This window comes from Oncorhynchus keta, chromosome 24 (genome assembly GCF_023373465.1).
Source record: "Oncorhynchus keta strain PuntledgeMale-10-30-2019 chromosome 24, Oket_V2, whole genome shotgun sequence".
NCBI classification, from domain to species: domain Eukaryota; kingdom Metazoa; phylum Chordata; class Actinopteri; order Salmoniformes; family Salmonidae; genus Oncorhynchus; species Oncorhynchus keta.
The window spans coordinates 28,645,376-28,673,284 of record NC_068444.1 but is presented as its reverse complement, the minus strand read 5'-3'; the positions used below and the strand labels follow the sequence as shown (position 1 = coordinate 28,673,284).

At 51.3% G+C, this 27,909-nt stretch overlaps 1 protein-coding gene across 2 annotated transcripts; it reads left to right on the top strand.

Annotated features, from left to right (window-relative positions):
* The first annotated feature begins 104 nt into the window (after positions 1 to 104).
* Positions 105 to 26,979, top strand: LOC118402934 (vacuolar fusion protein CCZ1 homolog). Of its 2 annotated transcripts, XM_035801308.2 has the most exons (17): positions 105 to 247; positions 1,888 to 1,959; positions 2,040 to 2,136; positions 2,322 to 2,419; positions 2,535 to 2,628; positions 3,459 to 3,539; positions 3,669 to 3,716; positions 3,847 to 3,930; positions 5,075 to 5,250; positions 5,954 to 6,035; positions 20,246 to 20,307; positions 21,763 to 21,874; positions 22,379 to 22,412; positions 22,649 to 22,766; positions 24,866 to 25,024; positions 25,152 to 25,279; positions 25,384 to 26,979. In XM_035801308.2, exons 2-17 carry the CDS (start codon positions 1,946 to 1,948, stop codon positions 25,437 to 25,439), a joined length of 1,443 nt encoding a protein of 480 aa, XP_035657201.1. In that variant the 5' UTR covers positions 105 to 247; positions 1,888 to 1,945; the 3' UTR covers positions 25,440 to 26,979. The 2 variants fall into 2 exon arrangements, with proteins under 2 accessions (XP_035657201.1, XP_035657202.1); XM_035801309.2 differs by lacking the exon at positions 1,888 to 1,959 and having other exon boundaries at positions 118 to 247; positions 2,004 to 2,136.
* Positions 26,980 to 27,909: the final 930 nt, after the last annotated feature.

The window sequence follows — 27,909 nt, the reverse complement described above, 5'->3', positions numbered from 1 at the left end:
TATTGGTATATAGGCCTGATTTATGCACAATCTGGAAAGGCACGGACATCACAGGAAGTTTTATTGTGGAACCATAGTTTAAGTACGATAAATCCCCCCGATCAGTTTTTACTGTAACACATGAGATGCTGTCAAAGCAGGAAGTGTGCGCGGATTTTGTCATTGATCGCGGCTTTTCTACTGTATCTGTTACTAATGTTAACAACAAACGAGATTATCTGCATGTGCTGACCTTATACAGTAAAAGGTAAGTCGCGTCGTTGTGTTTATTGTCAAATTAATTTGTGATATAGAAATTGTTTTCCCAGATCGATGCGAACACAACGTTAGCGGATTGTTGACACTGCTGCAGTGCAACCATACAAATTAGCCACCTAACGTCGGCTAATTGCTAGCTTGCTGTATCTAACAAATTAACGTTTTAACAGTATACATTTAGCTAGTTCGTTTGTTTTGTATCACATTTGTCTTTTCAGATGGCAAAACAATCCCCGTTGTCCCCACCTGGCTACTAAGGCCGATGTGCTAGCTTGTTAGCTAGCTGTGTTGTGGACTTGTTTGAGCGAGTTGGTTAACGTAGGTAGGTAGCTAGCTAGCATGCTAACTTGCACTGGGCCTTATTAAAAATAATAGGTTGTAGCAATGCCACCTAGCAAGCCACATAAAAGGAATCAATTAGCCATGCGCCTGAGGTGTGGAAGTTAAGATACATTTATACAGCTAACTAGTATAGCTGGTGTCAGTGGAAGGTAATAATGCTCTGTTCAAATCAGAAAATGCATGTTTATCTTTCAGCCTGATTTGAGACATTGAGCTTTTGATGCAATTTACTGCCTAAAGTTAACAGACCAAATTCCATGACTCACTGATTCTCTTAATCTGAAATGATCAAATCAAATTTTATTTGTCACATGCGCCGAACACAACAACAACAAACACACCTTACCGTGAAATGCTTACTTTACAAGCCCTTAACCAACAGTGCAGTTCAAGTAGAGTTAAGAAAGGAATACCTAGGATAGGATAAAGTAATCCTTCTCCCCCCTAAAAGATTTAGATGCACTATTGTAAAGTGGCTGTTCCACTGGATGTCATAAGGTGAATGCACCAATTTGTAAGTCGCTCTGGATAAGAGCGTCTGCTAAATGACTTAAATGTAAATATAAATGTAAGAAAATATTTACCAAATAAACTAAAGGAAAAACGTACAATAAAATAACAGTAATGAGTCTATGAACAGGGGGTACCGGTACTGAGTCAATGTGCGGGGGGTACAGGTTAGTAGAAATCATTTGTACATGTAGGTAGGAGTGAAGTGACTATGCATAGTTAATAAACAGCAAGTAGCAGCCGTGTAAAAACAAATAGAGGGGGTGGCCATTTGATTAATTTTTTGGCAGTCTTATGGCTTGGGGGTAGATGCTGTTCACAAGCTTTTTGATCCTAGATTTGGCACTCTGGTACCGCTTGCTGTGTGGTAGCAGAGAGAACAGTCTACTGGAGTCTTTTACAATTTTGTCGGGCTTTCCTCTGACACAGCCTAGTATATAGGTCCTGGATGGCAGGAAGCCTGGCCCCAGTGATGTACTGGGCCGTATGCACTACCCTCTGTAGCCGTTTACGGTCAGATGCCGAGCAGTTGCCATACCAGGCAACTGGTCAGAATGCTCTCGGTGGTGCAACTGTTGAACTTTGAGGATCTGGGGACCCATGCCAAATATTTTCATTCTTCTGAGGGGGAAAAGGTGTTGTCGTGTCCACTTCACGACTGTCTTGGTGTGTTTAGACCACAATAGTTCATTGGTGTTGTGGACACCAAGGAACTTGAAACTCTCAAATGTATTTGTAGCGTTTTTAAAGCTGAGCTGATATTCTTTTTGTCTGCAGCCACAAAGCATGCTAAATTCACTCTGGAACAGAGGACATCCAGACACAAACCACACTAATGCTGATGATCAGGTAAAACCCAGGTCTCATTGTGATACATCTTTCCGTCTGTTCAGTCACAGATAGTTGATCAGCATCTTCCTCTGTTGCAGTCCGAGAATGGCTTCGGGAATGCAAGAGAAACAGTACACCCCATCTCTTCTCAGCTTTTTCGTCTATAATCCTTCATTTGGGTCACGAGAGGGAGAGGTGAGCTCCATTTGGTTGTTTTTATTTCCTGTGTGTTTCACATGTTCTCACCATGAACTTCAAACACACTGTTCATCATCTCAATGTTTACTGCTGTAAATGGTCCAATGTGATTATCTGGTAATTTTGTGGTCTCCATTCAAATACGGTGCCTCGTGGAAACTGCCTCCTTGTGTGCATTGTAGGAGGAGAAGAAGATTTTATTCTACCATCCCAGTGAGGTCGAGAAGAATGAGAAGATCCGTAATGTCGGTCTTTGTGAGGCCATTGTACAGTTTACCAGGTACACGGGAACCACTAACTAATCAATTATCTAAAAGTAAAACATCTCACATCTGTTAGTTATGTGTATTGGATTCATATCCCCTATCCCAACCACCATCTTTGCTATATTCCAGAACCTTCTGTCCAACAAAGCCTGCTAAATCCCTACACACACAGAAGAACAGGCAGTTCTTCTTTGAAGCAGAGGACAGTTTCTGGATCGTTATGGTACATTAGTTTTCCAACTAATTTACACTTAGTATATACAGTGCCTTCAGAAATGATTCATACCCCTTGACTTATTTCACGTTTTGTTGTTAAAAAAATGTTCTCACCAAATCCCTGAGTGGTTTCCTTCCTCTCCAGCAACTGAATTAGGAAGGACACCTGTATCGCGACCAGGTGTATTGATGTTTATTGATACACCGTCCAAAGTGTAATTAATAGCTTCACCATGCTCAGTGGGATATTCAATGTCTGCTTTATTTTTATTTTTTACCCCATCTACCATAGGTGCCCTTCTTTGCGAAGCATTGGAAAACCTCCTTAGTCGTTGTGGTTGAATCTCTGTTTGAAATTCACTGCTCAATTGAGGGACCTTACAATTATCTGTATGTGTGGGGTACAGAAAATAGTCATAAAAAAAAGATGTTAACCACTATTATTGCACACCGAGTCAGTCCATACAACTTATTATGTGACTTTTTAAGCACATTTGTACTCCTGTACTTATTTAGGATTGCCATAACAAAGGTGTTGAATACTTATTGACAAGACATTTCATTTGTAATACATTTTTTAAACATTTCTTAGAACATAATTCCACTTTAATATAATGAGGTACTGTGTGTAGCTCAGTGACACAACATCTCAATTGAATAAATACAGGCTGTAACACAGTAACATGTGGAAGAAGGGTGTGAATACTTTCTGAATGTGCTGTGTAGAGCGGTTGAGCTCTCAGCACACTCATATATTTTAGACAAGTTATTAGGTCTCCTAGGATACTTTTGAATAGATAATACCTCTCCTCAACCTGTCGTTGTTTGCTTCTCCAGGTGGTGCGGAACCCGATGGTAGAAAAACCTAATAAAGATGGGAGACCTCCCACAATAGAATATCAGGAAGAGGAAATACTTGTACGACTTAATTTGTTACATCTTTTATTTGTGTATATTTCGTGTTTGTCTGGTCCATTTGAGGGAATTCAACTCTTTTGTGCAGAACATTTATCACTTTCTCAGTTGTTTATTCTCTTATTTGTGTAGGACACAGTTTACGGTGCAGTATTACGGGAATGCTACAGTATGTACAAGGTGAGCATCCGGTTGGGGCTCGGGAGTAAACCTCAACCAGCTCACATTCTCTAGTAAGGACTGTGTGAGAGACTGACATTTAGAAAGGATGTGGTTTGCTGATGGATCTTTTCGTTGCTCTGTTCTCCAGCTCTTCAACGGCACATTTGGCAGAGCAATGGAAGCAGGCGGGGTGGAGCTGCTCATGCAGAAGCTTGACAAGTTCTTTTACAGGGTAAAACAGAACAAACACTAGGCTACATAGTATATACTTCAAGTCTCTGCAACTATATACATGATGATGGGTGGTACTAGGTGATGAGGGGATTTTTCATGTCTTATTGGATGCAGAACATCTGTTTTACTATTGTGCTTTATATACTTTGAGTAATGGAGCTTGATTGGACAGTTCAACAGAAATCATCTATGCATATTTTCAGTCTTTTCTCAGCAAAGTTTTCCTAGGGGCAGGGCACTGCTATTTCAATGCCAGATTATTGACTACTTGTGAAATTCATTTGCAAATCTTTGTAAATATATATATTACACACATCAACTCTTACTTCTTAGTAGTTCCTACCTCTTAGATGTCCTTTTGTTTTTACAGTGAAAACATTCACATCTGGTGTTGTATGCTATCCATGTTACTAAAGGTGTGGTGGTGGTTTCCAGGCCTGGCTGCCTGCTTGACAGACAGGAATGCTACTGGTTCTTCTAGCCGTCTAGTGGTAGACTCTATTGAGTTTCTAGTGACTAAATGCAGGGTCAGATGTCAGTCATAAGTGACCTTCAAATATGACTTCCCCACTAATTATCACTACTCAGAAATAGCGCCTTTGTCAAGGAGAGCTGGTCACAGCATCCTCCATACTACAGGCCCAGCCCATTGGCCGCAATGACCTGTGTTCATTATTCATACCTAGACAGAGGAAACCCCCAGCTCTCCCTAATCCTATCAAGGGCTTCTCCTTTCCAGTATGTAACTCAGACACAGAGAAGACCTATGGTGTCTGTATCGTATCCCAGGTTGAAATGTTCTTGCAATTCTAGTGTCCTCTCGTGTCTTTGGGAACAGCAATGTAAGCACTACGCAGGTAAACTAATATCTCCAGCTTTGACCTAACTGAGATCCACCTTGGACAGAAATATGGCTGCCATTGAAGCTGGAAATAGGAGCATTGTGTTGTCCAGGCATACAGTGTGCAGCCCTTTTGTGTTTCTTAATGAGGTTTCTCAGCATTGGGCTCCTGATCACAATGGGATGTGCGTATAACTTTGCTTTCTAAGCACCTCACCTTCCCCACGTATCCCTGATGTCTATTAACCAAACGGAGACATGGCTGCATGTATAACTGTCCTCTATCCCTGGTCTCCTCCAGTACCTGCAGACGCTGCACCTGCAGTCCTGTGACCTGCTGGATGTGTTCGGTGGGATTGCCTTTTTCCCCCTGGACAAGATGACCTACCTGAAGATCCAGTCATTTGTAAACAGAGTGGAGGAGAGCCTCAGCCTGATCAAATACACAGCCTTCCTCTACAACGACCAGCTGATATGGTACGGCTGGGGGAAGCAGACCGTGTGTGGGATGTGTGGGGGTTGTCTGCTGTACTCTGGTTTAAAACACCTGCCCACATGTAGAAACCAAATTTAGCCTACAGTTTGCAAATGCTAACATAAATCGTTGAACAACATAAGCTCTGAATTGCATTCTTCCGTGATCTTGAGGCACAGGCTGATTCACCATTCAACTGGCCAGGCCTAGTAGGCTGTTTTTTTGGGATGCCAGGAGGAGAGGAGGGGGGGGGGGTTATTGGGCTTCCTGCGGGCCCTTGGCGCCTCCTTGCAGCCCTTTACCACTGCAAGGTGTGGGGGAGCCTGGCAGCAGTGGCAATGCTCCTTATCTCTTTAGGCTGGGCTAGGTATGGGGTTGTCTTGGGCATGGCTGGGAGACAGAAGATGCCTTAAATACACACAATCTGATTACAGTAATTAATACCCCGACATGTCACTCTCACTTTTAACTGTTAGTCTGACCCGTTACAGTATGTAATCTGGGGATTGCGTGATAATTCATTGATCCTAATGATTTGATTGATAGCTAATCAAATTATTTGAGCAGTTATGATAGCATTGGGCCCATGGTGAGCCATGGAGATGATGGGTTTAGTTCATCAATACTCCTAAACAGACTGAACATGAACAGGAAGTGTTTGATGCTAACAAAGGTGTGTCCCCTTTTTTTGTTGTCCCCATGCAGGAGTGGTCTGGAGCAGGATGATATGCGGATCCTGTACAAGTACCTGACGACGTCACTGTTCCCCAGACACTCTGAACCAGAGGTGAGAGAGGGTGAGAAGGAGGTATCGGAGAGGAGGGATCAGGGGGAGAGAGGAGGGAGGGATCAGGGGGAGAGAGGAGGGAGGGATCAGGGGGAGAGAGGAGGGAGGGATCAGGGAGGGATCAGGGGAGAGAGGAGGGAGGGATCGGGGGGAGAGGAGGGAGGGATCGGGAGGGAGGGAGGAGGGAGGGATCGGGAGGGAGGGAGGAGGGAGGGATCGGGGGGAGAGAGGAGGGAGGGATCGGGAGGGAGGGAGGGATCGGGGGGAGAGAGGAGGGAGGGAGGAGGGAGGGATCAGGGGGAGAGAGGAGGGAGGGATCGGGGGAGAGGAGGGAGGGATCGGGAGGGAGGAGGGAGAGATCAGAGAGCGAGGGAGGGGGATCAGGGAGTGAGGGATCAGGGAGTGAGGGAGAGAGGGATCAGGGAGAGAGGGATCAGGGAGTGAGGGATCAGGGAGTGAGGGATCAGGGAGAGAGGGATCAGGATCAGAGGGAGAGGGATCAGAGAGCGAGGGAGAGAGGAGAGATCAGGGAGCGAGGAGAGATCAGAGAGCGAGGGAGAGGAGGGATCAGAGAGCGAAGGGAGAGGAGGGATCAGAGAGCGAAGGGAGAGAGGAGGGATCAGAGAGCGAAGGGAGAGAGGAGGGATCAGAGAGCGAAGGGAGAGAGGAGGGATCAGAGAGCGAAGGGAGAGAGGAGGGATCAGAGAGCGAAGGGAGAGAGGAGGGATCAGAGAGCGAGGGGAGAGAGGAGGGATCAGAGAGCGAGGGGAGGAGAGGAGGGGAGAGAGGGGAGAGAGCGAGTGAGAGAGAGAGGAGGGAGTGAGAGAGAGGGGAGAGAGCGAGTGAGAGAGAGGGGAGAGAGCGAGTGAGAGAGAGGAGGGATCAGAGAGCGAGGGGAGAGAGGAGGGATCAGAGAGCGAGGGGAGGAGAGGAGGGGAGAGAGGGGAGAGAGCGAGTGAGAGAGAGAGGAGGGAGTGAGAGAGAGGGGAGAGAGCGAGTGAGAGAGAGATCAGAGAGCGAGTGAGAGAGAGGAGGGATCAGAGAGCGAGAGGAGGGATCAGAGAGCGAGAGGAGGGATCAGAGAGCGAGGGGAGAGAGGAGGGATCAGAGAGCGAGGGGAGAGAGGAGGGATCAGAGAGCGAGGGGAGAGAGAGGAGGGATCAGAGAGTGGAGGGATCAGAGAGAGAGAGGAGGGATCAGAGAGCGGAGGGATCAGAGAGCGAGGGGAGAGAGAGGAGGGATCAGAGGGCGAGAGGAGAGATCAGAGAGCGAGGGGAGAGAGAGCGAGGAGAGATCAGAGAGGAGAGATCAGAGAGCGAGGGGAGAGATCAGAGAGAGAGGAGAGAGCGAGGGGAGAGATCAGAGAGAGGGGAGAGATCAGAGAGAGAGGAGAGAGCGAGGGGAGAGATCAGAGAGAGAGGAGAGAGCGAGGGGAGAGATCGGAGAGAGCGAGGGGAGAGATCAGAGAGAGAGGAGAGAGCGAGGAGAGAGCGAGGGGAGAGAGGAGAGAGCGAGGGGAGAGAGGAGAGAGCGAGGGGAGAGATCAGAGAGCGAGGGGAGAGATCAGGGAGAGAGGGATCAGGGAGAGAGGGATCAGGGAGAGAGGGATCAGGGAGAGAGGGATCAGGGAGTGAGGGAGAGGGATCAGGGAGAGAGGGATCAGGATCAGAGGGAGAGGGATCAGAGAGCGTGGGAGAGAGGAGAGATCAGGGAGCGAGGGAGAGGAGAGATCAGGGAGCGAGGGAGAGAGGGATCAGAGAGCGAAGGGAGAGAGGAGGGATCAGAGAGCGAAGGGAGAGAGGAGGGATCAGAGAGCGAAGGGAGAGAGGAGGGATCAGAGAGCGAAGGGAGAGAGGAGGGATCAGAGAGCGAAGGGAGAGAGGAGGGATCGGAGAGCGAAGGGAGAGAGGAGGGATCAGAGAGAGGAGGGATCAGAGCGCGAAGGGAGAGGAGGGATCAGAGAGAGAGCGAGGGATCAGAGAGCGAGGGGAGAGAGGAGGGGAGAGAGGGAGTGAGAGAGAGGGAGTGAGAGAGAGAGAGGAGGGAGTGAGAGAGAGGGGAGAGAGTGAGAGAGAGGAGAGAGAGAGAGGAAAGATCAGAGAGCGAGAGAGAGAGGAGAGATCAGAGAGCGAGAGGAGGGATCAGAGAGCGAGAGGAGGGATCAGAGAGCGAGGGGAGAGAGGAGGGATCAGAGAGCGAGGGGATCAGAGAGCGAGGGGAGAGATCAGGGAGAGAGGGATCAGGGAGAGAGGGATCAGGGAGAGAGGGATCAGGGAGAGAGGGATCAGGGAGAGAGGGAGAGGGATCAGGGAGAGAGGGATCAGGATCAGAGGGAGAGGGATCAGAGAGCGAGGGAGAGAGGAGAGATCAGGGAGCGAGGAGAGATCAGAGAGCGAGGGAGAGGAGGGATCAGAGAGCGAGGGAGAGAGGAGGGATCAGAGAGCGAGGGAGAGAGGAGGGATCAGAGAGCGAAGGGAGAGAGGAGGGATCAGAGAGCGAAGGGAGAGAGGAGGGATCAGAGAGCGAAGGGAGAGAGGAGGGATCAGAGAGCGAGGGGAGAGAGGAGGGATCAGAGAGCGAGGGGAGAGAGGAGGGATCAGAGAGCGAGGGGAGAGAGGAGGGATCAGAGAGCGAGGGGAGAGAGGAGGGATCAGAGAGCGAGGGGAGGAGAGGAGGGGAGAGAGGGGAGAGAGCGAGTGAGAGAGAGAGGAGGGAGTGAGAGAGAGGGGAGAGAGCGAGTGAGAGAGAGAGGAGGGAGTGAGTGAGAGAGAGGGGAGAGAGCGAGTGAGAGAGAGATCAGAGAGCCAGTGAGAGAGAGGAGGGATCAGAGAGCGAGAGGAGGGATCAGAGAGCGAGAGGAGGGATCAGAGAGCGAGGGGAGAGAGGAGGGATCAGAGAGCGAGGGGAGAGAGGAGGGATCAGAGAGCGAGGGGAGAGAGGAGGGGAGAGAGAGGAGGGAGGATCAGAGAGTGGAGGGATCAGAGAGCGAGGGGAGAGAGAGGAGGGATCAGAGAGTGGAGGGATCAGAGAGAGAGAGGAGGGATCAGAGAGCGGAGGGATCAGAGAGCGAGGGGAGAGAGAGGAGGGATCAGAGGGCGAGAGGAGTGATCAGAGAGCGAGGGGAGAGAGAGCGAGGAGAGATCAGAGAGGAGAGATCAGAGAGCGAGGGGAGAGAGAGGAGAGAGAGGAGAGAGCGAGGGGAGAGATCAGAGAGAGAGGAGAGAGCGAGGGGAGAGATCAGAGAGAGGGGAGAGATCAGAGAGAGAGGAGAGAGCGAGGGGAGAGATCAGAGAGAGAGGAGAGAGCGAGGGGAGAGATCGGAGAGAGCGAGGGGAGAGATCAGAGAGAGAGGAGAGAGCGAGGGGAGAGAGGAGAGAGCGAGGGGAGAGATCAGAGAGCGAGGGGAGAGATCAGGGAGAGAGGGATCAGGGAGAGAGGGATCAGGGAGTGAGGGAGAGGGATCAGGGAGAGAGGGATCAGGATCAGAGGGAGAGGGATCAGAGAGCGTGGGAGAGAGGAGAGATCAGGGAGCGAGGGAGAGGAGAGATCAGGGAGCGAGGGAGAGAGGGATCAGAGAGCGAAGGGAGAGAGGAGGGATCAGAGCGCGAAGGGAGAGAGGAGGGATCAGAGCGCGAAGGGAGAGGAGGGATCAGAGAGAGAGCGAGGGATCAGAGAGCGAGGGGAGAGAGGAGGGGAGAGAGGGAGTGAGAGAGAGGGGAGAGAGGGAGTGAGAGAGAGGGGAGAGAGCGAGTGAGAGAGAGAGGAGGGAGTGAGAGAGAGGGGAGAGAGTGAGAGAGAGAGAGAGGAAAGATCAGAGAGCGAGAGAGAGAGAGGAGAGATCAGAGAGCGAGAGGAGGGATCAGAGAGCGAGAGGAGGGATCAGAGAGCGAGGGGAGAGAGGAGGGATCAGAGAGCGAGGGGATCAGAGGGAGAGATCAGGGAGAGAGGGAGAGGGATCAGGGAGAGAGGGATCAGGGAGAGAGGGAGAGGGATCAGGGAGAGAGGGATCAGGATCAGAGGGAGAGGGATCAGAGAGCGAGGGAGCGAGGAGAGATCAGGGAGCGAGGAGAGATCAGAGAGCGAGGGAGAGGAGGGATCAGAGAGCGAAGGGAGAGAGGAGGGATCAGAGAGCGAAGGGAGAGAGGAGGGATCAGAGAGCGAAGGGAGAGAGGAGGGATCAGAGAGCGAAGGGAGAGAGGAGGGATCAGAGAGCGAGGGGAGAGAGGGAGTGAGAGAGAGGGGAGAGAGGGAGTGAGAGAGAGGGGAGAGAGCGAGAGAGAGGAGGGAGTGAGAGAGAGGGGAGAGAGCGAGTGAGAGAGAGGAGAGAGAGAGAGGAAAGATCAGAGAACGAGTGAGAGAGAGAGAGAGGAGAGATCAGAGAGCGAGTGAGAGAGAGATCAGAGAGCGAGTGAGAGAGAGGAGGGATCAGAGAGCGAGAGGAGGGATCAGAGAGCGAGAGGAGGGATCAGAGAGCGAGGGGAGAGAGGAGGGATCAGAGAGCGAGGGGATCAGAGAGCGAGGGGAGAGAGGAGGGATCAGAGAGCGAGAGGAGAGAGGAGGGATCAGAGAGCGAGGGGAGAGAGAGGAGGGATCAGAGAGCGGAGGGATCAGAGAGCGAGGGGAGAGAGAGGAGGGATCAGAGAGCGGAGGGATCAGAGAGCGAGGGGAGAGAGAGGAGGGATCAGAGAGCGAGAGGAGAGATCAGAGAGCGAGGGGAGAGAGAGCGAGGAGAGATCAGAGAGGAGAGATCAGAGAGCGAGAGGAGAGAGCGAGGGGAGAGATCAGAGAGAGAGGAGAGAGTGAGGGGAGAGATCAGAGAGAGGGGAGAGATCAGAGAGAGAGCGAGGGGAGAGATCGGAGAGAGCGAGGGGAGAGCGAGGGGAGAGATCAGAGAGAGAGGAGAGAGCGAGGAGAGAGCGAGGGGAGAGATCAGAGAGCGAGGGGCGAGATCAGGGAGAGAGGGATCAGGGAGAGAGGGATCAGGGAGTGAGGGAGAGGGATCAGGGAGAGATCAGGGAGCGAGGGAGAGGAGGGATCAGAGAGCGAAGGGAGAGAGGAGGGATCAGAGAGCGAAGGGAGAGAGGAGGGATCAGAGAGCGAAGGGAGAGAGGAGGGATCAGAGAGCGAAGGGAGAGAGGAGGGATCAGAGAGCGAAGGGAGAGAGGAGGGATCAGAGAGCGAAGGGAGAGAGGAGGGATCAGAGAGCGAAGGGAGAGAGGAGGGATCAGAGAGCGAAGGGAGAGAGGAGGGATCAGAGAGCGAAGGGAGAGAGGAGGGATCAGAGAGCGAAGGGAGAGAGGAGGGATCAGAGAGCAAAGGGAGAGAGGAGGGATCAGAGAGCGAAGGGAGAGAGGAGGGATCAGAGCGCGAAGGGAGAGGAGGGATCAGAGAGAGAGCGAGGGATCAGAGAGCGAGGGGAGAGAGGAGGGGAGAGAGGGAGTGAGAGAGAGGGGAGAGAGGGAGTGAGAGAGAGGGGAGAGAGCGAGTGAGAGAGAGAGGAGGGAGTGAGAGAGAGGGGAGAGAGCGAGAGAGAGAGGAGAGAGAGAGAGAGGAAAGATCAGAGAGCGAGTGAGAGAGAGGAGAGATCAGAGAGCGAGTGAGAGAGAGATCAGAGAGCGAGTGAGAGAGAGGAGGGATCAGAGAGCGAGAGGAGGGATCAGAGAGCGAGAGGAGGGATCAGAGAGCGAGGGAGAGAGAGGAGGGATCAGAGAGCGAGGGGAGAGAGAGGAGGGATCAGAGAGCGAGGGGAGAGAGAGGAGGGATCAGAGAGCGAGGGGAGAGAGAGGAGGGATCAGAGAGCGAGGGGAGAGAGAGGAGGGATCAGAGAGCGAGGGGAGAGAGAGGAGGGATCAGAGAGAGAGGAGGGATCAGAGAGAGAGGAGGGATCAGAGAGCGAGGGGAGAGATCAGAGAGCGAGGGGAGAGAGAGGAGGGATCAGAGAGCGAGGGGAGAGAGGAGGGATCAGAGAGCGAGGGGAGAGAGAGGAGGGATCAGAGAGCGAGGGGAGAGAGAGGAGGGATCAGAGAGCGAGGGGAGAGAGAGGAGGGATCAGAGAGCGAAGGGAGAGAGGAGGGATCAGAGAGCGAAGGGAGAGAGGAGGGATCAGAGAGCGAAGGGAGAGAGGAGGGATCAGAGCGCGAAGGGAGAGGAGGGATCAGAGAGAGAGCGAGGGATCAGAGAGCGAGGGGAGAGAGGAGGGGAGAGAGGGAGTGAGAGAGAGGGGAGAGAGCGAGTGAGAGAGAGAGGAGGGAGTGAGAGAGAGGGGAGAGAGCGAGAGAGAGAGGAGAGAGAGAGAGAGGAAAGATCAGAGAGCGAGTGAGAGAGAGGAGAGATCAGAGAGCGAGTGAGAGAGAGATCAGAGAGCGAGTGAGAGAGAGGAGGGATCAGAGAGCGAGAGGAGGGATCAGAGAGCGAGAGGAGGGATCAGAGAGCGAGGGGAGAGAGAGGAGGGATCAGAGAGCGAGGGGAGAGAGAGGAGGGATCAGAGAGCGAGGGGAGAGAGAGGAGGGATCAGAGAGCGAGGGGAGAGAGAGGAGGATCAGAGAGCGAGGGAGAGAGAGGAGGGATCAGAGAGCGAGGGGAGAGAGAGGAGGGATCAGAGAGCGAGGGGAGAGAGAGGAGGGATCAGAGAGCGAGGGGAGAGAGAGCGAGGGGAGAGAGAGGAGGGATCAGAGAGCGAGGGGAGAGAGAGCGAGGGGAGAGATCAGAGAGCGAGGGGAGAGAGGAGGGATCAGAGAGCGAGGGGAGAGAGAGGAGGGATCAGAGAGCGAGGGGAGAGAGAGGAGGGATCAGAGAGCGAGGGGAGAGAGAGGAGGGATCAGAGAGCGAGGGGAGAGATCAGAGAGCGAGGGGAGAGAGAGCGAGGAGAGATCAGAGAGCGAGGAGAGATCAGAGAGGAGAGATCAGAGAGCGAGGAGAGAGCGAGGGGAGAGATCAGAGCGAGGGGAGAGATCAGAGAGAGGGGAGAGATCAGAGAGAGAGGAGAGAGCGAGGGAGAGAGAGCAGAGAGAGAGCGAGGGGAGAGAGGAGAGAGCGAGGAGGAGAGATCAGAGAGCGAGGGAGAGATCAGAGAGCGAGGGGAGAGATCAGAGAGCGAGGGGAGAGATCAGAGAGCGAGGGGAGAGATCAGAGAGCGAGGGGAGAGATCAGAGAGCGAGGGGAGAGATCAGAGAGCGAGGGGAGAGAGCGAGGGGAGATCAGAGAGCGAGGAGAGAGCGAGGGAGGGAGAGAGCGAGGGAGATCAGAGAGCGAGGGAGATCAGAGAGCGAGGGGAGATCAGAGAGCGAGGAGATCAGAGAGCGAGGGAGATCAGAGAGCGAGGGGAGATCAGAGAGCGAGGGAGAGAGCGAGGGGAGAGAGCGAGGGGAGAGAGGAGGGATCAGAGAGCGAGGGGAGAGCGGAGGGATCAGAGAGCGAGGGAGAGAGGGGGATCAGAGAGCGAAGGGAGAGAGGAGGGATCAGAGAGCGAGGGGAGAGATGAGGGATCAGAGAGCGAGGGGAGAGATGAGGATCAGAGAGCGAGGGGAGAGAGGAGGGATCAGAGAGCGAGGGATCAGAGAGCGAGGGGGAGAGGAGGGATCAGAGAGCGAGGGAGAGAGGAGGGATCAGAGAGCGAGGGGAGAGAGGAGGGATCAGAGAGCGAGGGGAGAGAGGAGGGATCAGAGAGCGAGGGGAGAGAGGGATCAGAGAGCGAGGGGAGAGAGGGATCAGAGAGCGAGGGGAGAGAGCGAGTGAGAGAGAGATCAGAGAGCGAGTGAGAGAGAGAGGAGGGATCAGAGAGCGAGGGGAGAGAGAGGAGGGATCAGAGAGCGAGGGGAGAGAGGAGGGATCAGAGAGCGAGGGGAGAGAGAGGAGGGATCAGAGAGCGAGGGGAGAGAGAGGAGGGATCAGAGAGGAGGGATCAGAGAGCGAGGGGAGAGAGAGCGAGGGGAGAGAGAGCGAGGGGAGAGATCAGAGAGCGAGGGGAGAGAGAGGAGGGATCAGAGAGCGAGGGGAGAGAGAGGAGGGATCAGAGAGCGAGGGGAGAGAGAGGAGGGATCAGAGAGCGAGGGGAGAGAGAGGAGGGATCAGAGAGCGAGGGGAGAGATCAGAGAGCGAGGGGAGAGAGAGCGAGGAGAGATCAGAGAGCGAGGAGAGATCAGAGAGGAGAGATCAGAGAGCGAGGAGAGAGCGAGGGGAGAGATCAGAGCGAGGGGAGAGATCAGAGAGAGGGGAGAGATCAGAGAGAGAGGAGAGAGCGAGGGGAGAGATCAGAGAGAGAGGAGAGAGCGAGGGGAGAGAGGAGAGAGCGAGGGGAGAGAGGAGAGAGCGAGGGGAGAGATCAGAGAGCGAGGGGAGAGATCAGAGAGCGAGGGGAGAGATCAGAGAGCGAGGGGAGATCAGAGAGCGAGGGGAGAGAGCGAGGGGAGATCAGAGAGCGAGGGGAGAGAGCGAGGGGAGATCAGAGAGCGAGGGGAGAGATCAGAGAGCGAGGGGAGAGATCAGAGAGCGAGGGGAGAGATCAGAGAGCGAGGGCAGAGAGCGAGGGCAGAGAGCGAGGGGAGATCAGAGAGCGAGGGGAGATCAGAGAGCGAGGGGAGGGGAGAGAGCGAGGGGAGATCAGAGAGCGAGGGGAGATCAGAGAGCGAGGGGAGATCAGAGAGCGAGGGGAGATCAGAGAGCGAGGGGAGATCAGAGAGCGAGGGGAGATCAGAGAGCGAGGGGAGAGAGCGAGGGGAGAGAGGAGGGATCAGAGAGCGAGGGGAGAGCGGAGGGATCAGAGAGCGAGGGGAGAGAGGGGGGATCAGAGAGCGAAGGGAGAGAGGAGGGATCAGAGAGCGAGGGGAGAGATGAGGGATCAGAGAGCGAGGGAGAGAGGAGGGATCAGAGAGCGAGGGGAGAGGAGGAGGGATCAGAGAGCGAGGGGAGAGAGGAGGGATCAGAGAGCGAGGGGAGAGAGGAGGGATCAGAGAGCGAGGGGAGAGAGGAGGGATCAGAGAGCGAGGGGAGAGAGGAGGGATCAGAGAGCGAGGGGAGAGAGCGAGTGAGAGAGAGATCAGAGAGCGAGTGAGAGAGAGAGGAGGGATCAGAGAGCGAGTGAGAGAGGAGGGATCAGAGAGCGAGAGGAGGGATCAGAGAGCGAGGGGAGAGAGGAGGGATCAGAGAGCGAGGGGAGGGATCAGAGAGCGAGGGGAGAGAGGAGGGATCAGAGAGCGAGGGGAGAGAGAGGAGGGATCAGAGAGCGAGGGGAGAGAGAGGAGGGATCAGAGAGCGAGGGGAGAGAGCGGAGGGATCAGAGAGCGAGGGGAGAGAGAGGAGGGATCAGAGAGCGAGAGGAGAGAGAGCGAGGAGAGATCAGAGAGCGAGGGGAGAGGAGCGATCAGAGAGAGGAGAGAGCGAGGGGAGAGATCAGAGAGAGAGGAGAGAGCGAGGGGAGAGATCAGAGAGAGGGGAGAGAGCGAGGGGAGATCAGAGAGCGAGGGGAGATCAGAGAGCGAGGGGAGATCAGAGAGCGAGGGGAGATCAGAGAGCGAGGGGAGATCAGAGAGCGAGGGGAGAGAGCGAGGGGAGATCAGAGAGCGAGGAGAGAGAGCGAGGGGAGATCAGAGAGCGAGGGGAGAGAGCGAGGGGAGAGAGCGAGGGGAGATCAGAGAGCGAGGGGAGAGAGGAGGGATCAGAGAGCGAGGGGAGAGAGGAGGGATCAGAGAGCGAAGGGAGAGAGGAGGGATCAGAGAGCGAGGGGAGAGAGGAGGGATCAGAGAGCGAGGGGAGAGAGGAGGGATCAGAGAGCGAGGGGAGAGAGGAGGTATCAGAGAGCGAGGGGAGAGAGGAGGGATCAGAGAGCGAGGGGAGAGAGGAGGGATCAGAGAGCGAGGGGAGAGAGGAAGGATCGAGGAGGGATCAGAGAGCGAGGGGAGAGAGGAAGGATCGAGGAGGGATCAGAGAGCGAGGGGAGAGAGGAAGGATCGAGGAGGGATCAGAGAGGAGGGATCAGAGAGCGAGGGGAGAGAGGAGGGATGAGAGAGGAGGGATCAGAGAGCGAGGGGAGAGAGGAGGGATCAGAGAGCGAGGGGAGAGATCAGAGAGCGAGGGGAGAGAGGAGGGATCGAGGAGGGATCAGAGAGCGAGGGGAGAGAGGGGAGAGAGGAGGGATCAGAGAGCGAGGGGAGAGAGGAGGGATCAGAGAGCGAGGGGAGAGAGGAGGGATCAGAGAGCGAGGGGAGAGAGGAGGGATCAGAGAGCGAGGGGAGAGAGGAGGGATCAGAGAGAGCGAGGGGAGAGAGGGGATCAGAGAGCGAGGGGAGAGAGGAGGGATCAGAGAGCGAGGGAGAGAGAGGAGGGATCAGAGAGCGAGGGGAGAGAGGAGGGATCGGGGAGAGAGGAGGGAACAGAGCGAGGGGAGAGAGGAGGGATCAGAGAGAGGGAGGAGGGATCAGAGAGCGAGGGAGAGAGGAGGGATCAGAGAGCGAGGGGAGAGAGGAGGGATCAGGGAGAGAGGGATCAGAGAGCGAGGGATAGAGGAGGGATCAGAGAGCGAGGGGCGAGGGGAGAGAGGAGGGATCAGAGAGCGAGGGGAGAGAGGGGGATCAGGGAGAGAGGGATCAGAGAGCGAGGGGATAGAGGAGGGATCAGAGCGAGGGGAGAGGAGGGATCAGAGAGCGAGGGGAGAGGAGGGATCAGAGAGCGAGGGGAGAGAGGAGGGATCAGAGAGCGAGGGGAGAGAGGAGGGATCAGAGAGCGAGGGGAGAGAGGAGGGATCAGAGAGCGAGGGGGAGAGAGGAGAGAGCGAGGGAGAGAGAGGAGAGAGCGAGGGAGAGAGAGGAGAGATCAGAGAGCGAGGGAGAGAGAGAGGCGAGGGGAGAGAGGAGGGATCAGAGAGCGAGGGGAGAGGAGGGATCAGAGAGCGAGGGGAGAGAGGAGGGATCAGAGAGGGAGAGAGAGGAGAGAGCGAGGGAGAGAGAGAGGAGAGAGCGAGGGAGAGAGAGAGGAGAGATCAGAGAGCGAGGGGAGAGAGGAGGGAACAGAGCGAGGGGAGAGAGGAGGGATCAGAGAGCGAGGAGGGATCAGAGAGCGAGGGGAGAGAGGAGGGATCAGAGAGCGAGGGGAGAGAGGAGGGATCAGGGAGAGGGATCAGAGAGCGAGGGATAGAGGAGGGATCAGAGAGCGAGGGGCGAGGGGAGAGAGGAGGGATCAGAGAGCGAGGGGAGAGAGGAGGGATCAGGGAGAGAGGGATCAGAGAGCGAGGGGATAGAGGAGGGATCAGAGAGCGAGGGGAGAGGAGGGATCAGAGAGCGAGGGGGGAGAGGAGGAGGATCAGAGAGCGAGGGGAGAGAGGAGGGATCAGAGAGCGAGGAGGAGGATCAGAGAGCGAGAGGAGGGATCAGAGAGCGAGGGAGAGAGGAGGGATCAGAGAGCGAGGGGAGAGAGGGAGAGAGCGAGGGAGGAGAGAGGAGAGGAGAGAGAGGAGGGAGAGAGAGAGAGAGATCAGAGAGCGAGGGAGAGAGAGGCGAGGGATCAGAGGAGGGATCAGAGAGCGAGGGGAGAGAGGAGGATCAGAGAGGGAGAGAGAGGATCAGAGCGAGGGAGAGAGGAGGGAGAGAGCGAGGGAGAGAGCGAGAGGAGAGATCAGAGAGCGAGGGGAGAGAGAGGAGGGATCAGAGAGCGAGGGAGAGAGGAGGGATCAGAGAGCGAGGGGGAGAGGAGGAGAGAGAGCGAGGGAGAGAGGAGGGATCAGAGAGCGAGGGAGAGAGAGGGAGGAGGAGAGGAGGGATCAGAGAGCGAGGAGGGATCAGAGAGCGAGGGGAGAGAGGAGGGATCAGAGAGCGAGGGGAGAGAGGAGGGATCAGGAGAGAGAGGATCAGAGAGCGAGGGGATAGAGGAGGGATCAGAGAGCGAGGGGAGGGGAGAGGAGGGATCAGAGAGCGAGGGAGAGAGGAGGAGAGGATCAGGGAGAGAGGGATCAGAGAGCGAGGGGATAGAGGAGGGGGATCAGAGAGCGAGGGGAGGAGGGATCAGAGAGCGAGGGGAGAGAGGAGGGATCAGAGAGCGAGGGGAGAGAGGAGGGATCAGAGAGCGAGGGAGAGAGGAGGGATCAGAGAGCGAGGGGAGAGAGGAGGGATCAGAGAGCGAGGGGAGAGAGAGAGAGAGCGAGGGAGAGAGAGGAGAGAGCGAGGGAGAGAGGAGGGATCAGAGAGCGAGGGGAGAGAGAGAGCGAGGGAGAGAGGAGGGATCAGAGAGCGAGGGGAGAGGGAGGGATCAGAGAGCGAGGGAGAGAGGAGGGATCAGAGAGGGAGAGAGGAGAGAGAGGAGAGGAGAGAGAGGAGAGAGCGAGGGAGAGAGAGAGGAGAGATCAGAGAGCGAGGGGAGAGAGGAGGGAACAGAGCGAGGGGAGAGAGGAGGGATCAGAGAGCGAGGAGGGATCAGAGAGCGAGGGGAGAGAGGAGGGATCAGAGAGCGAGGGGAGAGAGGAGGGATCAGGGAGAGAGGGATCAGAGAGCGAGGGGATAGAGGAGGGATCAGAGAGCGAGGGGCGAGGGGAGAGAGGAGGGATCAGAGAGCGAGGGGAGAGAGGAGGGATCAGGGAGAGAGGGATCAGAGAGCGAGGGGATAGAGGAGGGATCAGAGAGCGAGGGGAGAGGAGGGATCAGAGAGCGAGGGGGGAGAGGAGGGATCAGAGAGCGAGGGGAGAGAGGAGGGATCAGAGAGCGAGAGGAGGGATCAGAGAGCGAGGGGAGAGAGGAGGGATCAGAGAGCGAGGGGAGAGAGGAGGGATCAGAGAGCGAGGGGGAGAGAGGAGAGAGCGAGGGAGAGAGAGGAGAGAGCGAGGGAGAGAGAGAGGAGAGATCAGAGAGCGAGGGAGAGAGAGAGGCGAGGGAGAGAGGAGGGATCAGAGAGCGAGGGAGAGAGGAGGGATCAGAGAGCGAGGGGAGAGAGGAGGGATCAGAGAGGGGAGAGAGAGGAGAGAGCGAGGGAGAGAGAGGAGAGAGCGAGGGAGAGAGAGAGGAGAGATCAGAGAGCGAGGGGAGAGAGGAGGGATCAGAGAGCGAGGGGAGAGAGGAGGGATCAGAGAGCGAGGGGGGGAGAGCGAGGGGAGAGAGAGAGGGGAGAGAGGAGGGATCAGAGAGCGAGGGGAGAGAGAGAGGGGAGAGAGGAGGGATCAGAGAGCGAGGGGAGAGAGCAAGGGAGAGAGAGAGGAGAGATCAGAGAGCAAGGGAGAGAGAGAGGAGAGATCAGAGAGGAGGGATCAGAGAGCGAGGGGAGAGAGCGAGGGGAGAGAGGAGGGATCAGAGAGCGAGGGGAGAGAGGAGGGATCAGAGAGCGAGGGGGAGAGCTAGGGAGAGAGGAGGGATCAGAGAGCGAGGGAGAGAGGAGGGATCAGAGAGCGAGGGGGAGAGCGAGGGAGAGAGGGAGGGATCAGAGAGCGAGGGAGAGAGCGAGGGAGAGAGGAGGGATCAGAGAGCGAGGGGAGAGAGGGAGGGATCAGAGAGCGAGGGGAGAGAGGAGGGATCAGAGAGCGAGGGGAGAGAGGAGGGATCAGAGAGCGAGAGGAGGGATCAGAGAGCGAGAGGAGGGATCAGAGAGCGAGAGGAGGGATCAGAGAGCGAGAGGAGGGATCAGAGAGCGAGAGGAGGGATCAGAGAGCGAGAGGAGGGATCAGAAAGCGAGAGGAGGGATCAGAGAGCGAGGGGAGAGAGGAGGGATCAGAGAGCGAGGGGAGAGAGGGATCAGAGAGCGAGGGAGATGAGGGATCAGGGAGCAAGGGGGGGGAGCCAGGGAGAGAGGAGGGATCAGGGAGAGAGGGATCGAGGAGTATTGGAGAGTGATCAGAGAGGGATCAGGGAGGGAGGGAGAGAGGAGGGATCCGGGAGCGAGGGAGGGAGGGAGGAGGGATCACAGAGAGAGGAGGGAGAGGGATCACAGAGGAGCTAGAGCGCAAGCAACTGCCACTTCCTTGCCTCTGTTCTATTAAAACTCTGATCCTCTGCCTAAACCTTCCCTCAACGTTGCCAGAACTCTTCCAACACCTGCTCCACAATGGCATCATGCCACACGAAGAATGTATTGTTGTGTAACAAGCACATTTAAAGTTGACCACACATTGATACCCCACAGGCTCAGACAATGTTGATAATGACTTAAGTTATACTAAAGCAGCTTCTCTCTCTCCAACATCTCTCTTCTAACTCTCTCCCTCCCCGTCTCTCTTCCTCATCCTCCCCTTCTCTCTCCAGCTGGCTGGTAGGGACTCTCCCTTAAGGCCAGAGGTGGCAGGGAATCTGCTTCACTATGGGAGGTAAGTCCTTAAACGCCCTCTCTGGTCCGCTGCCTCCCCCTCCCCTCCCCCCAGGTCTCCTGGCTAGGCTGGGCCAGGCTCCCTCCCTGGGGCTCTGGTCCGTTGCGATCTCGGAGCAGAAGGACAGGGATACCAGATCATCATGTCAGGCTGGAGCCTTCTAGCCATGCTACATCTGCTGCTAATCTGACTATAGCAGACTGATACATTTAACCTGAGAGGATGGATGGAATTACGACTATCGTGTTAATCCATGATGGTTTTTATTGCATATATTGTTATTTCAACAAAGCGGTGGAGGAATATGTTGTTTTAGATTATCAAGTGAAAGCAATAAAAATCAACAGTGATATCACAATAGGAGGTGTTATGTTTGATAGTTCTGGTATGATAGGAAAGCATTATTATGCTAACATTAGGTTGTAATTAGTGTGTTGGTGGTCCAGCATGTGCAATATCCAGTCTGATTGTTATAACAACATGGAGGATTACTGATCAGTGTTCCAACGTGATGTGGTCTTACCCCACTGACAATAATGAGATTTCTATCTCTACCATCCCACACACAGACTCAAAGGAAGGGAAATTACACTTAACAGAGAGGAGGGAGGAGAGCCAAGCTAGTTAACAGAGTCTCTGTGTAGCCTAGTCCACCCTAGAGGCCTCTGTGCCTGAGGTGGACAGAGTAGGAGAGAGAGGAGGAGGAGAGCGCAGGAGAGGAGGATGAGATTATTAGCAGAGGTGCTCTGTAGTCTCTGTATGATTACTCTAAAACACAATCCTTCCTGCATCCCTTCTAAGCACTGATTTGTAAGCATTTCACGGTAAGGTCTACTACACCTGTTATATTTGGCGCATGTGACAAATAGTTTGATTTGATTCAACACGGCTGTAAAGAGGAAAGAAGGGGTTCCACTACATGGTTTTCATCTATCCTGTCTGGTCAGAGCAGCGATCACTTAATAGAAGGGAAGGTGAATAAATGATCTCAAAGAATGGGTAGAATTAAGAGGTTATCCTCTTAGGGCAAGTTGCTTAGTAGAAAGTAGTCAAACGCACAGACAACCTTTTATTTAGATCTGAATACAAGCACAGAGAAGACAGAATACAAGCACTTAATATGAATGCATTGAAATCGAGCCGTTGTTGGAGGAAGAGTGATCTCTGAGAGTGTGCCACTGCCAGGCCAGTGTGACTCCCGAGTGGGGTGGGGGGGGGGGGGCTGACAGTGCAAATTATGGAAGGGATACACACAGTATGCAAACTGTACATCCACATATACATTTACAAATTGCTAGAAAGATTAGGGGATTTTTTTTTTTGTGAGGTAAAACAGTTTTTGATTTGCATCAAACTAAATTTGTTTTGTAATTGTGAAACACCCTTGTCAATCAAAATAATCGTGATGAGCTGTGATGCATACGCCGTCATATCCTGTCCTCTTTCCACCCTCAGGTTTTTGACAGGACCTGCTAACCTCAAAGACCCAGAGGCCAAATTCCGGTTCCCTAGAATATTTGTCAACACAGAGGACAGTTATGAGGAGCTGCATCTGATAGTTTATAAGGTGAGGAGAGGGCATAATTCTAAATGGTACTCTATTCCCTATATAGTGCACTACTTTTGACCAGGGCCCATAGGGATCTAGTCAAATGTAGTGCAGGGTTTTGGTCCAGAGTAGTGCACTACATAGGGAATAGGGTGTCATTTGGGACAGAACTGAGGAGCAGGGAACTGTGGTCTGGAGCCCTGCTGGGTTTTGTGGGAACTCAGTAGATGCTTTATTATTTTGTGTTTTTAAGAGAGAGACAGGCAGTACTCCCAACCCATTATTTGTTTGGCAGAAAATGTGGTAATCTGTTATTATTTCATTACTGAAGAACAAAGAGAAGGTTTAACCCGGGATATGACCTCTGATGTTGGGGGAATTGGCTTTGTTCGTTGGTATCTCAAATGGCTTCTTTTAAATTATTTATAAACTCAATGTATTTGGTAATAAGTTCTAAATTATAGTATTATTTTCTCTCGACCTATTATATTCAAACTGCACATCGTCTGCTCTTTATTTCAGGCGATGAGTGCAGCGGTTTGTTTTATGATCAGTGGTGAGTATCCTCTCATATCATTTGGTCAGTCCCCTCCCCCCAAACAGCTGGGCTGATGCTTATTACATAATTTCTCAGCATTCTCTGAGTCTGCCGTTCCAAATGTTCTGTGAATAATGCAATGGAAAATTCTAAGGCATTGCCATATTATGTGGACTGTGAAAGAAAAAACCTTAAGTTCTAAAGTCCATTCTACTAATTCTAACTACCATGTGGTCATATTCTCTCTCCCCCAGCATCTGTGGAGCTGACGAGGGAGTTCTGTGAGCAGCTGGATGGTCTGGTGGGACCTCAGCTCACCCTGCTGGCCTCCGACATATGTGAACAATACAATGTCAACCGCAGGATATCAGGGTCAGTACTGTTGCTTTAATCCTCTAGCCTCCAGTTCCTGGGCCTGTGTTGTTCCAACACGCCATGATAGAAATCATGGTCCAAAATATATCATGCGTTTTTAAAAAGGTACGCGTTTGCCACGACATCCTCTTGACGATTGGACCAATGAACTCAATGACCTGGATAAACTGATTATGGTCCTGAGGTGTAGTACTGCTTAAAGGTAGACTCAGTGATGCACAAAGTACACAGAAATATTGGGCCGATTTTTCCGCAACAACTAAGAGCGTTGAAGCACGAAGCTAACCTTTTCCCCTGTTTTTGTCCCAGAGCTACCGAGTGTAGCAGCGTGACACGCACCCGTGACCCTGCGCACATACTCTGTGAATGTGTGAGAGAAACGTCTTGCATTGCACTCATCTCAATATCTGCAGTGCTCCTCATGGCAACGTCCTAACATTGTGCTGGCTCTGATATTTTATTTTCATATGGGCCTTTCCAGTATGGTTCCAGCAACTATTTGTAATGAGTAAGCAGGCTAGCGCAGTACAGTCCTACTTGGCTCTGCTCATCTCGGCTCAGTAGTGTGAAATTGGCATTAGACTCTCCTCTCATCCGTGTAATGATCGGCATTAGAGGTCAACCGATACCGGTTATTGGAGGACGAAAAATGGCCGATACCGAATAAAACGGACAATTTTATTTATTATTATTTTTAGAAGTAGACAATTACAATAATACTGAATGAACAATGAACACTTAATTTAATATAATGCATAAATAAAAATCAATTTGGTCTCAAATAAATAATGAAACATGTTAAATTTGGTTTAAATAATGCAAAAACAAAGTGTTGGAGAAAAAAGTAAAAGTGCAATATGTGCCATGGAAAAAAGCTAACGTTTAAGTTCCTTGCTCAGAACATGAGAACATATGAAAGCTGGTGGTTCCTTTTAACATGAGTCTTCAATATTCCCAGGTAAGAAGTTTTAGGTTGTAGTTATTATAGGAATTACAGGACTATTTATCTCTATACCATTTGTATTTCATATACCTTTGACTATTGGATTGTTCTAATAGGCACTTTAGTATTGCCAGCCTAATCTCAGGAGTTGATAGGCTTGAAGTCATAAACAGCGCTGTGCTTCAAGCATTGCGAAGAGCTGCTGGCAAACGCAGGAAAGTGCTGTTTGAATGAATGCTTACGAGCCTGCTGCTAACTACCACTGCTCAGACTGCTCTATGAAATCATAGACTTAATTATAATATAATAAATACACAAATACGAGCCGTAGGTCATTAATATGGTCAAATTCTGAAACTATCATTACGAAAACAAAACGTTTATTCTTTCAGTGAAATACGGAACCGTTCCGTATTTTATCGAACGTGTGGCATCCATAAGTCTAAATATTGCTGTTACATTACACAACCTTCAATGTTATGTCATAATTATGTAAAAATCAGGCAAATTAAATACGGTCTTTGTTTGGAAAAAATGGTCTTCACACAGTTCGCAATGAGCCAGGTGGCCCAAACTGCTGCATATACCCTGACTCTGCTTGCACAGAACGCAAGAGGAGTGACACAATTTCCCTAGTTAAAATTGCCTGCTAAAATGAATTTCTTTTAACTAAATATGCAGGTATAAAAAAATATACACTTGTCTATTGATTTTAAGAAAGGCATTGATGTTTATGGTTTGGTACATTGGTGCAACGACAGTGCTTTTTTCGCAAATGCGCTTTTAAAATCATTACCCTTTTTGGCAAAGTAGGCTGTGATTCGATGATAAATTAACAGGTACCGCATTGACTATTTGCAACGCAGGACAAGCTAGTTAACCTAGTAATATCATCAACCATGTGTTATTAACTAGTGATTGTTCGTTTTTTTTTTTTTTTTACAAGATATGTTTAGCTAGCTAGCAACTTACCTTTGCTCCTTGCTGCACTTGTGTGGTCAGCCTGCCATGCAGTCTCCTCGCGGAGTGCAATGTAATCGGCCATAATCGGCATCCAAAAATGCAGATTACTGATTGTTATGAAAACTTGAATTCGGCCCTGAATAAATCGGTCGCCCTCTAATCGAGATCCTCTCCCTCTGTGTTGTTGCAGGCCGGACAAGGAGCCCCAGTTCAAGTTCATCTACTTCAACCACATGAACCTGGCAGAGAAGAGCACCATCCACATGAGGAAGACAGCCAGCGTCTCTCTGACCTCGGTCCACCCAGACCTCATGAAGATTCTGGGAGACATCAACTGTGACTTCGCCAGGTATGCCCAATGAAATACCACAAAAACCCTGTTAGGGTTAGCACTCGGAGGCCTAGTTTTGGAAACTCTGTATGTAAACTATATTACAGTGTCCGTATGTTCATGTTATTTTTGTATGTTGCCTTAGGGTTGATGAAGATGAAGAGATCATTGTGAAGGCTATGACAGACTACTGGGTGGTCGGCAAGAAGTCGGACCAGAGAGAACTCTACGTTATCTTGAACCAGAAGAATGCCAATTTGATTGAAGTTAATGGTAGGCCCAACATGGATGGATTAATGAATGTTTCTTTGAGCTCATCTCACATGTTTTCTTGGTTATACTTACTGATCCCAACCCTGTTTTTTTTCAACCAACAGAGGAAGTGAAGAGGCTCTGTGCGACACAGTTCAACAACATTTTCTTCTTGGACTGAAAGAAATAAAGAAAATAAAGAACTGCACGAAGAAGAGGGAGAGAAAGAGAGACGGTGAGAGGGCAATGGACTGTTTCACCACACTAAAACTGTCAGCATTGCAGGGTGTTATGACAGCATCAGTGTAATGCAATAATTGCATAGATTAGGTAAGAGTTCGACCAAAACCATGGAAACGCCACACACCCGTCCCCCCATGGGGGATAGGTCCAAAATCTATTTAGTAACCACATTATAGGCCTGTTAGAACACATACAGTGTCTAGTGAAAGTTACACAACACTTGCACAGTCTTCATATATTTCTGCCTTAACATTAAATTAAAAAATATATAAGAATTGAGGTTTCCTACAGATCGACACAATCTACTCCACATCTAAGTGAAGGAAGGTTATAGAACATGTTCCAAATTAATGAGCGGTTAGAGGAAGACCTAATCCTGAGGTAGAGTTGTATTTTTCTGCGGGACAGTTGCACACATTTTAATGCCAAAGACACAACAGGATGGCGTGCTAAGAGGTGTTGAGTGTTCCTGAATGGTCCAGTCTCCTTCCTGACTTAAATCTGCTTTAAAAATCTGAGACAGGGTTTGAATATTGCTGTCCATCAATGATTCCCAAACAAATGTACTGAGCTTGAGCAATTTTTGACAGAAACAATAGATATACATTGCCCTAAGAGATGTGCAAGGTTGGTAGAGTCTTATTCAAAATGATTATTCACAGCTGTAATGGCTGCCAAAGGAGCTTCCACCAAGTATTAACTCTGGGGTGTGAAGACATAAGCATTCAATACATCCGCATTTTGTATTTCTTAGAACATTTTCCAAATTACTATCATTTTTCTTTCACTTTGAAAATGTGGAGTAGGTTGCGTAGATCGATATGAAAAAATAATTTACTCCCTTTTTAGATTTAAGGCAAAATGTGAAGACTGCAAAGGGTGTGTAGACTGTCACTAGCGACTGCTGTAAATTGTGATTGATTTGACAAATATCAACTTTTTTTGTATCAGCCTTTCTGAATGGACGCCATTGACAGTGTCCTTGTGCTATCCCCTACGGGTGCGTGGCCATCGGCGCTCCATTGATCTCTTACCGTATGTATTGTAAACAATTAAATAAAGAAGCTTTTCACATCATGTAATTTCTTTAGATTTTTATTTAACCAATACAAAATGGTATTTTCATTTTTGTAATTAAGTGTCAAATGATCAGAGTAATTTTACTGTACATGTACTTAATTTTTCTATTTCTTTGTATATAAAGTGCATTGTCTTATTGTTTAAGTTCCTGTCAGCTGTTTGTATTACAATTGACATTGGTCTACTCGTTGTTGTTATTTTTAAGGACGACACAACATGACATTTATCACTATATTAATTTAAAAAGACATTCACAAACATACTGTTTTCCTTCTATGGGTTCTGTTCATTGTCTAGTATAATTTTGAAATGAGATGCTATGTATGATTCATGTCGAAAGTAATGTGGTTTGTAAAATGCAGCCCCAACTTTAAATAAATGAAGAAATTCTAATTTTCCTCCATGTACCCCATTTTTCTTTTACTGTAAACAACAGTCTAAAAAGGTCTAGAACGAACTGAGATGTACTTTAGGATCAGCCTCTAACAGAACGACAAAACAGCAAACCTTGATCATCTGCTTTTGTACTTTCTAAATTTCCCCTGTAGGGACTGTCCCTTGTTGTAGGCTCCTTCTAGACTGCTCTGGAATTAAGTTTCCCCTAGGAACTGATCTAGGATCAGCTTCTCCAATCCTATCTAACCTTAACCATTGTTGAGGAAAATGCTAAATTGACTTAAGATCAGCGTCTAGGGGCAACTTCATTCACCCTTCTCCTTCTGGCCTAGATCTTGCCACAAGTAGGTCCCAAACTAATACAGGGTCCGATATTTTTTCATAGGGTGGCGCATAATTGGCCCAGTCATTGTAAATAAGAATTTGTTCTTAACTGACTTGCCTGGTTAAATAAAAGTATATTTAAAAAATGTCAAATCTGACTGGTGCAACTTCTGCCATGGTTCCATAAAGGCCCTTAATTTATGAGCTAAGTGCAGTCTTTTTCACCTGGGAGATATGGTCTGTCTCATGGGTGCAGTGCTGCCAACTTAGCGGCTTTGTCGCTATATTTAGCGAGTATTCGGACCCCTCTAGCGACACATTTTCAATAAAGTGACTAACGACAAATCTAGTGACTTTTTCTGGTGTTATTGGAGACTGACGTGAAAGCACCATTCTTACTCTTCTCAACGAGCAGCAGGTGCTTCCGTGGGCCCCACCCTGTCCCAAAGCACTCACCACTCACAGGTGGCCCAGTCCTCACGTAGCAGTCCCTCCCAGCTGCAGTCAGAGCAGGAGATGTTCACCCCTCCGTGTCGAGACTGCAAATCAATCACGCATATGCGCCGCTGACTGACCCCTAAGGCTTACATTTAAAAAACAATTAACCT

Coding starts and splice junctions, on each gene's coding strand:
- LOC118402934 (XM_035801308.2), top strand. Junction 20,308..21,762: donor AATCTGCTTCACTATGGGAG/GTAAGTCCTTAA, acceptor TTCCACCCTCAG/GTTTTTGACAGGACCTGCTA. Junction 22,767..24,865: donor GTCAACCGCAGGATATCAGG/GTCAGTACTGTT, acceptor GTGTTGTTGCAG/GCCGGACAAGGAGCCCCAGT.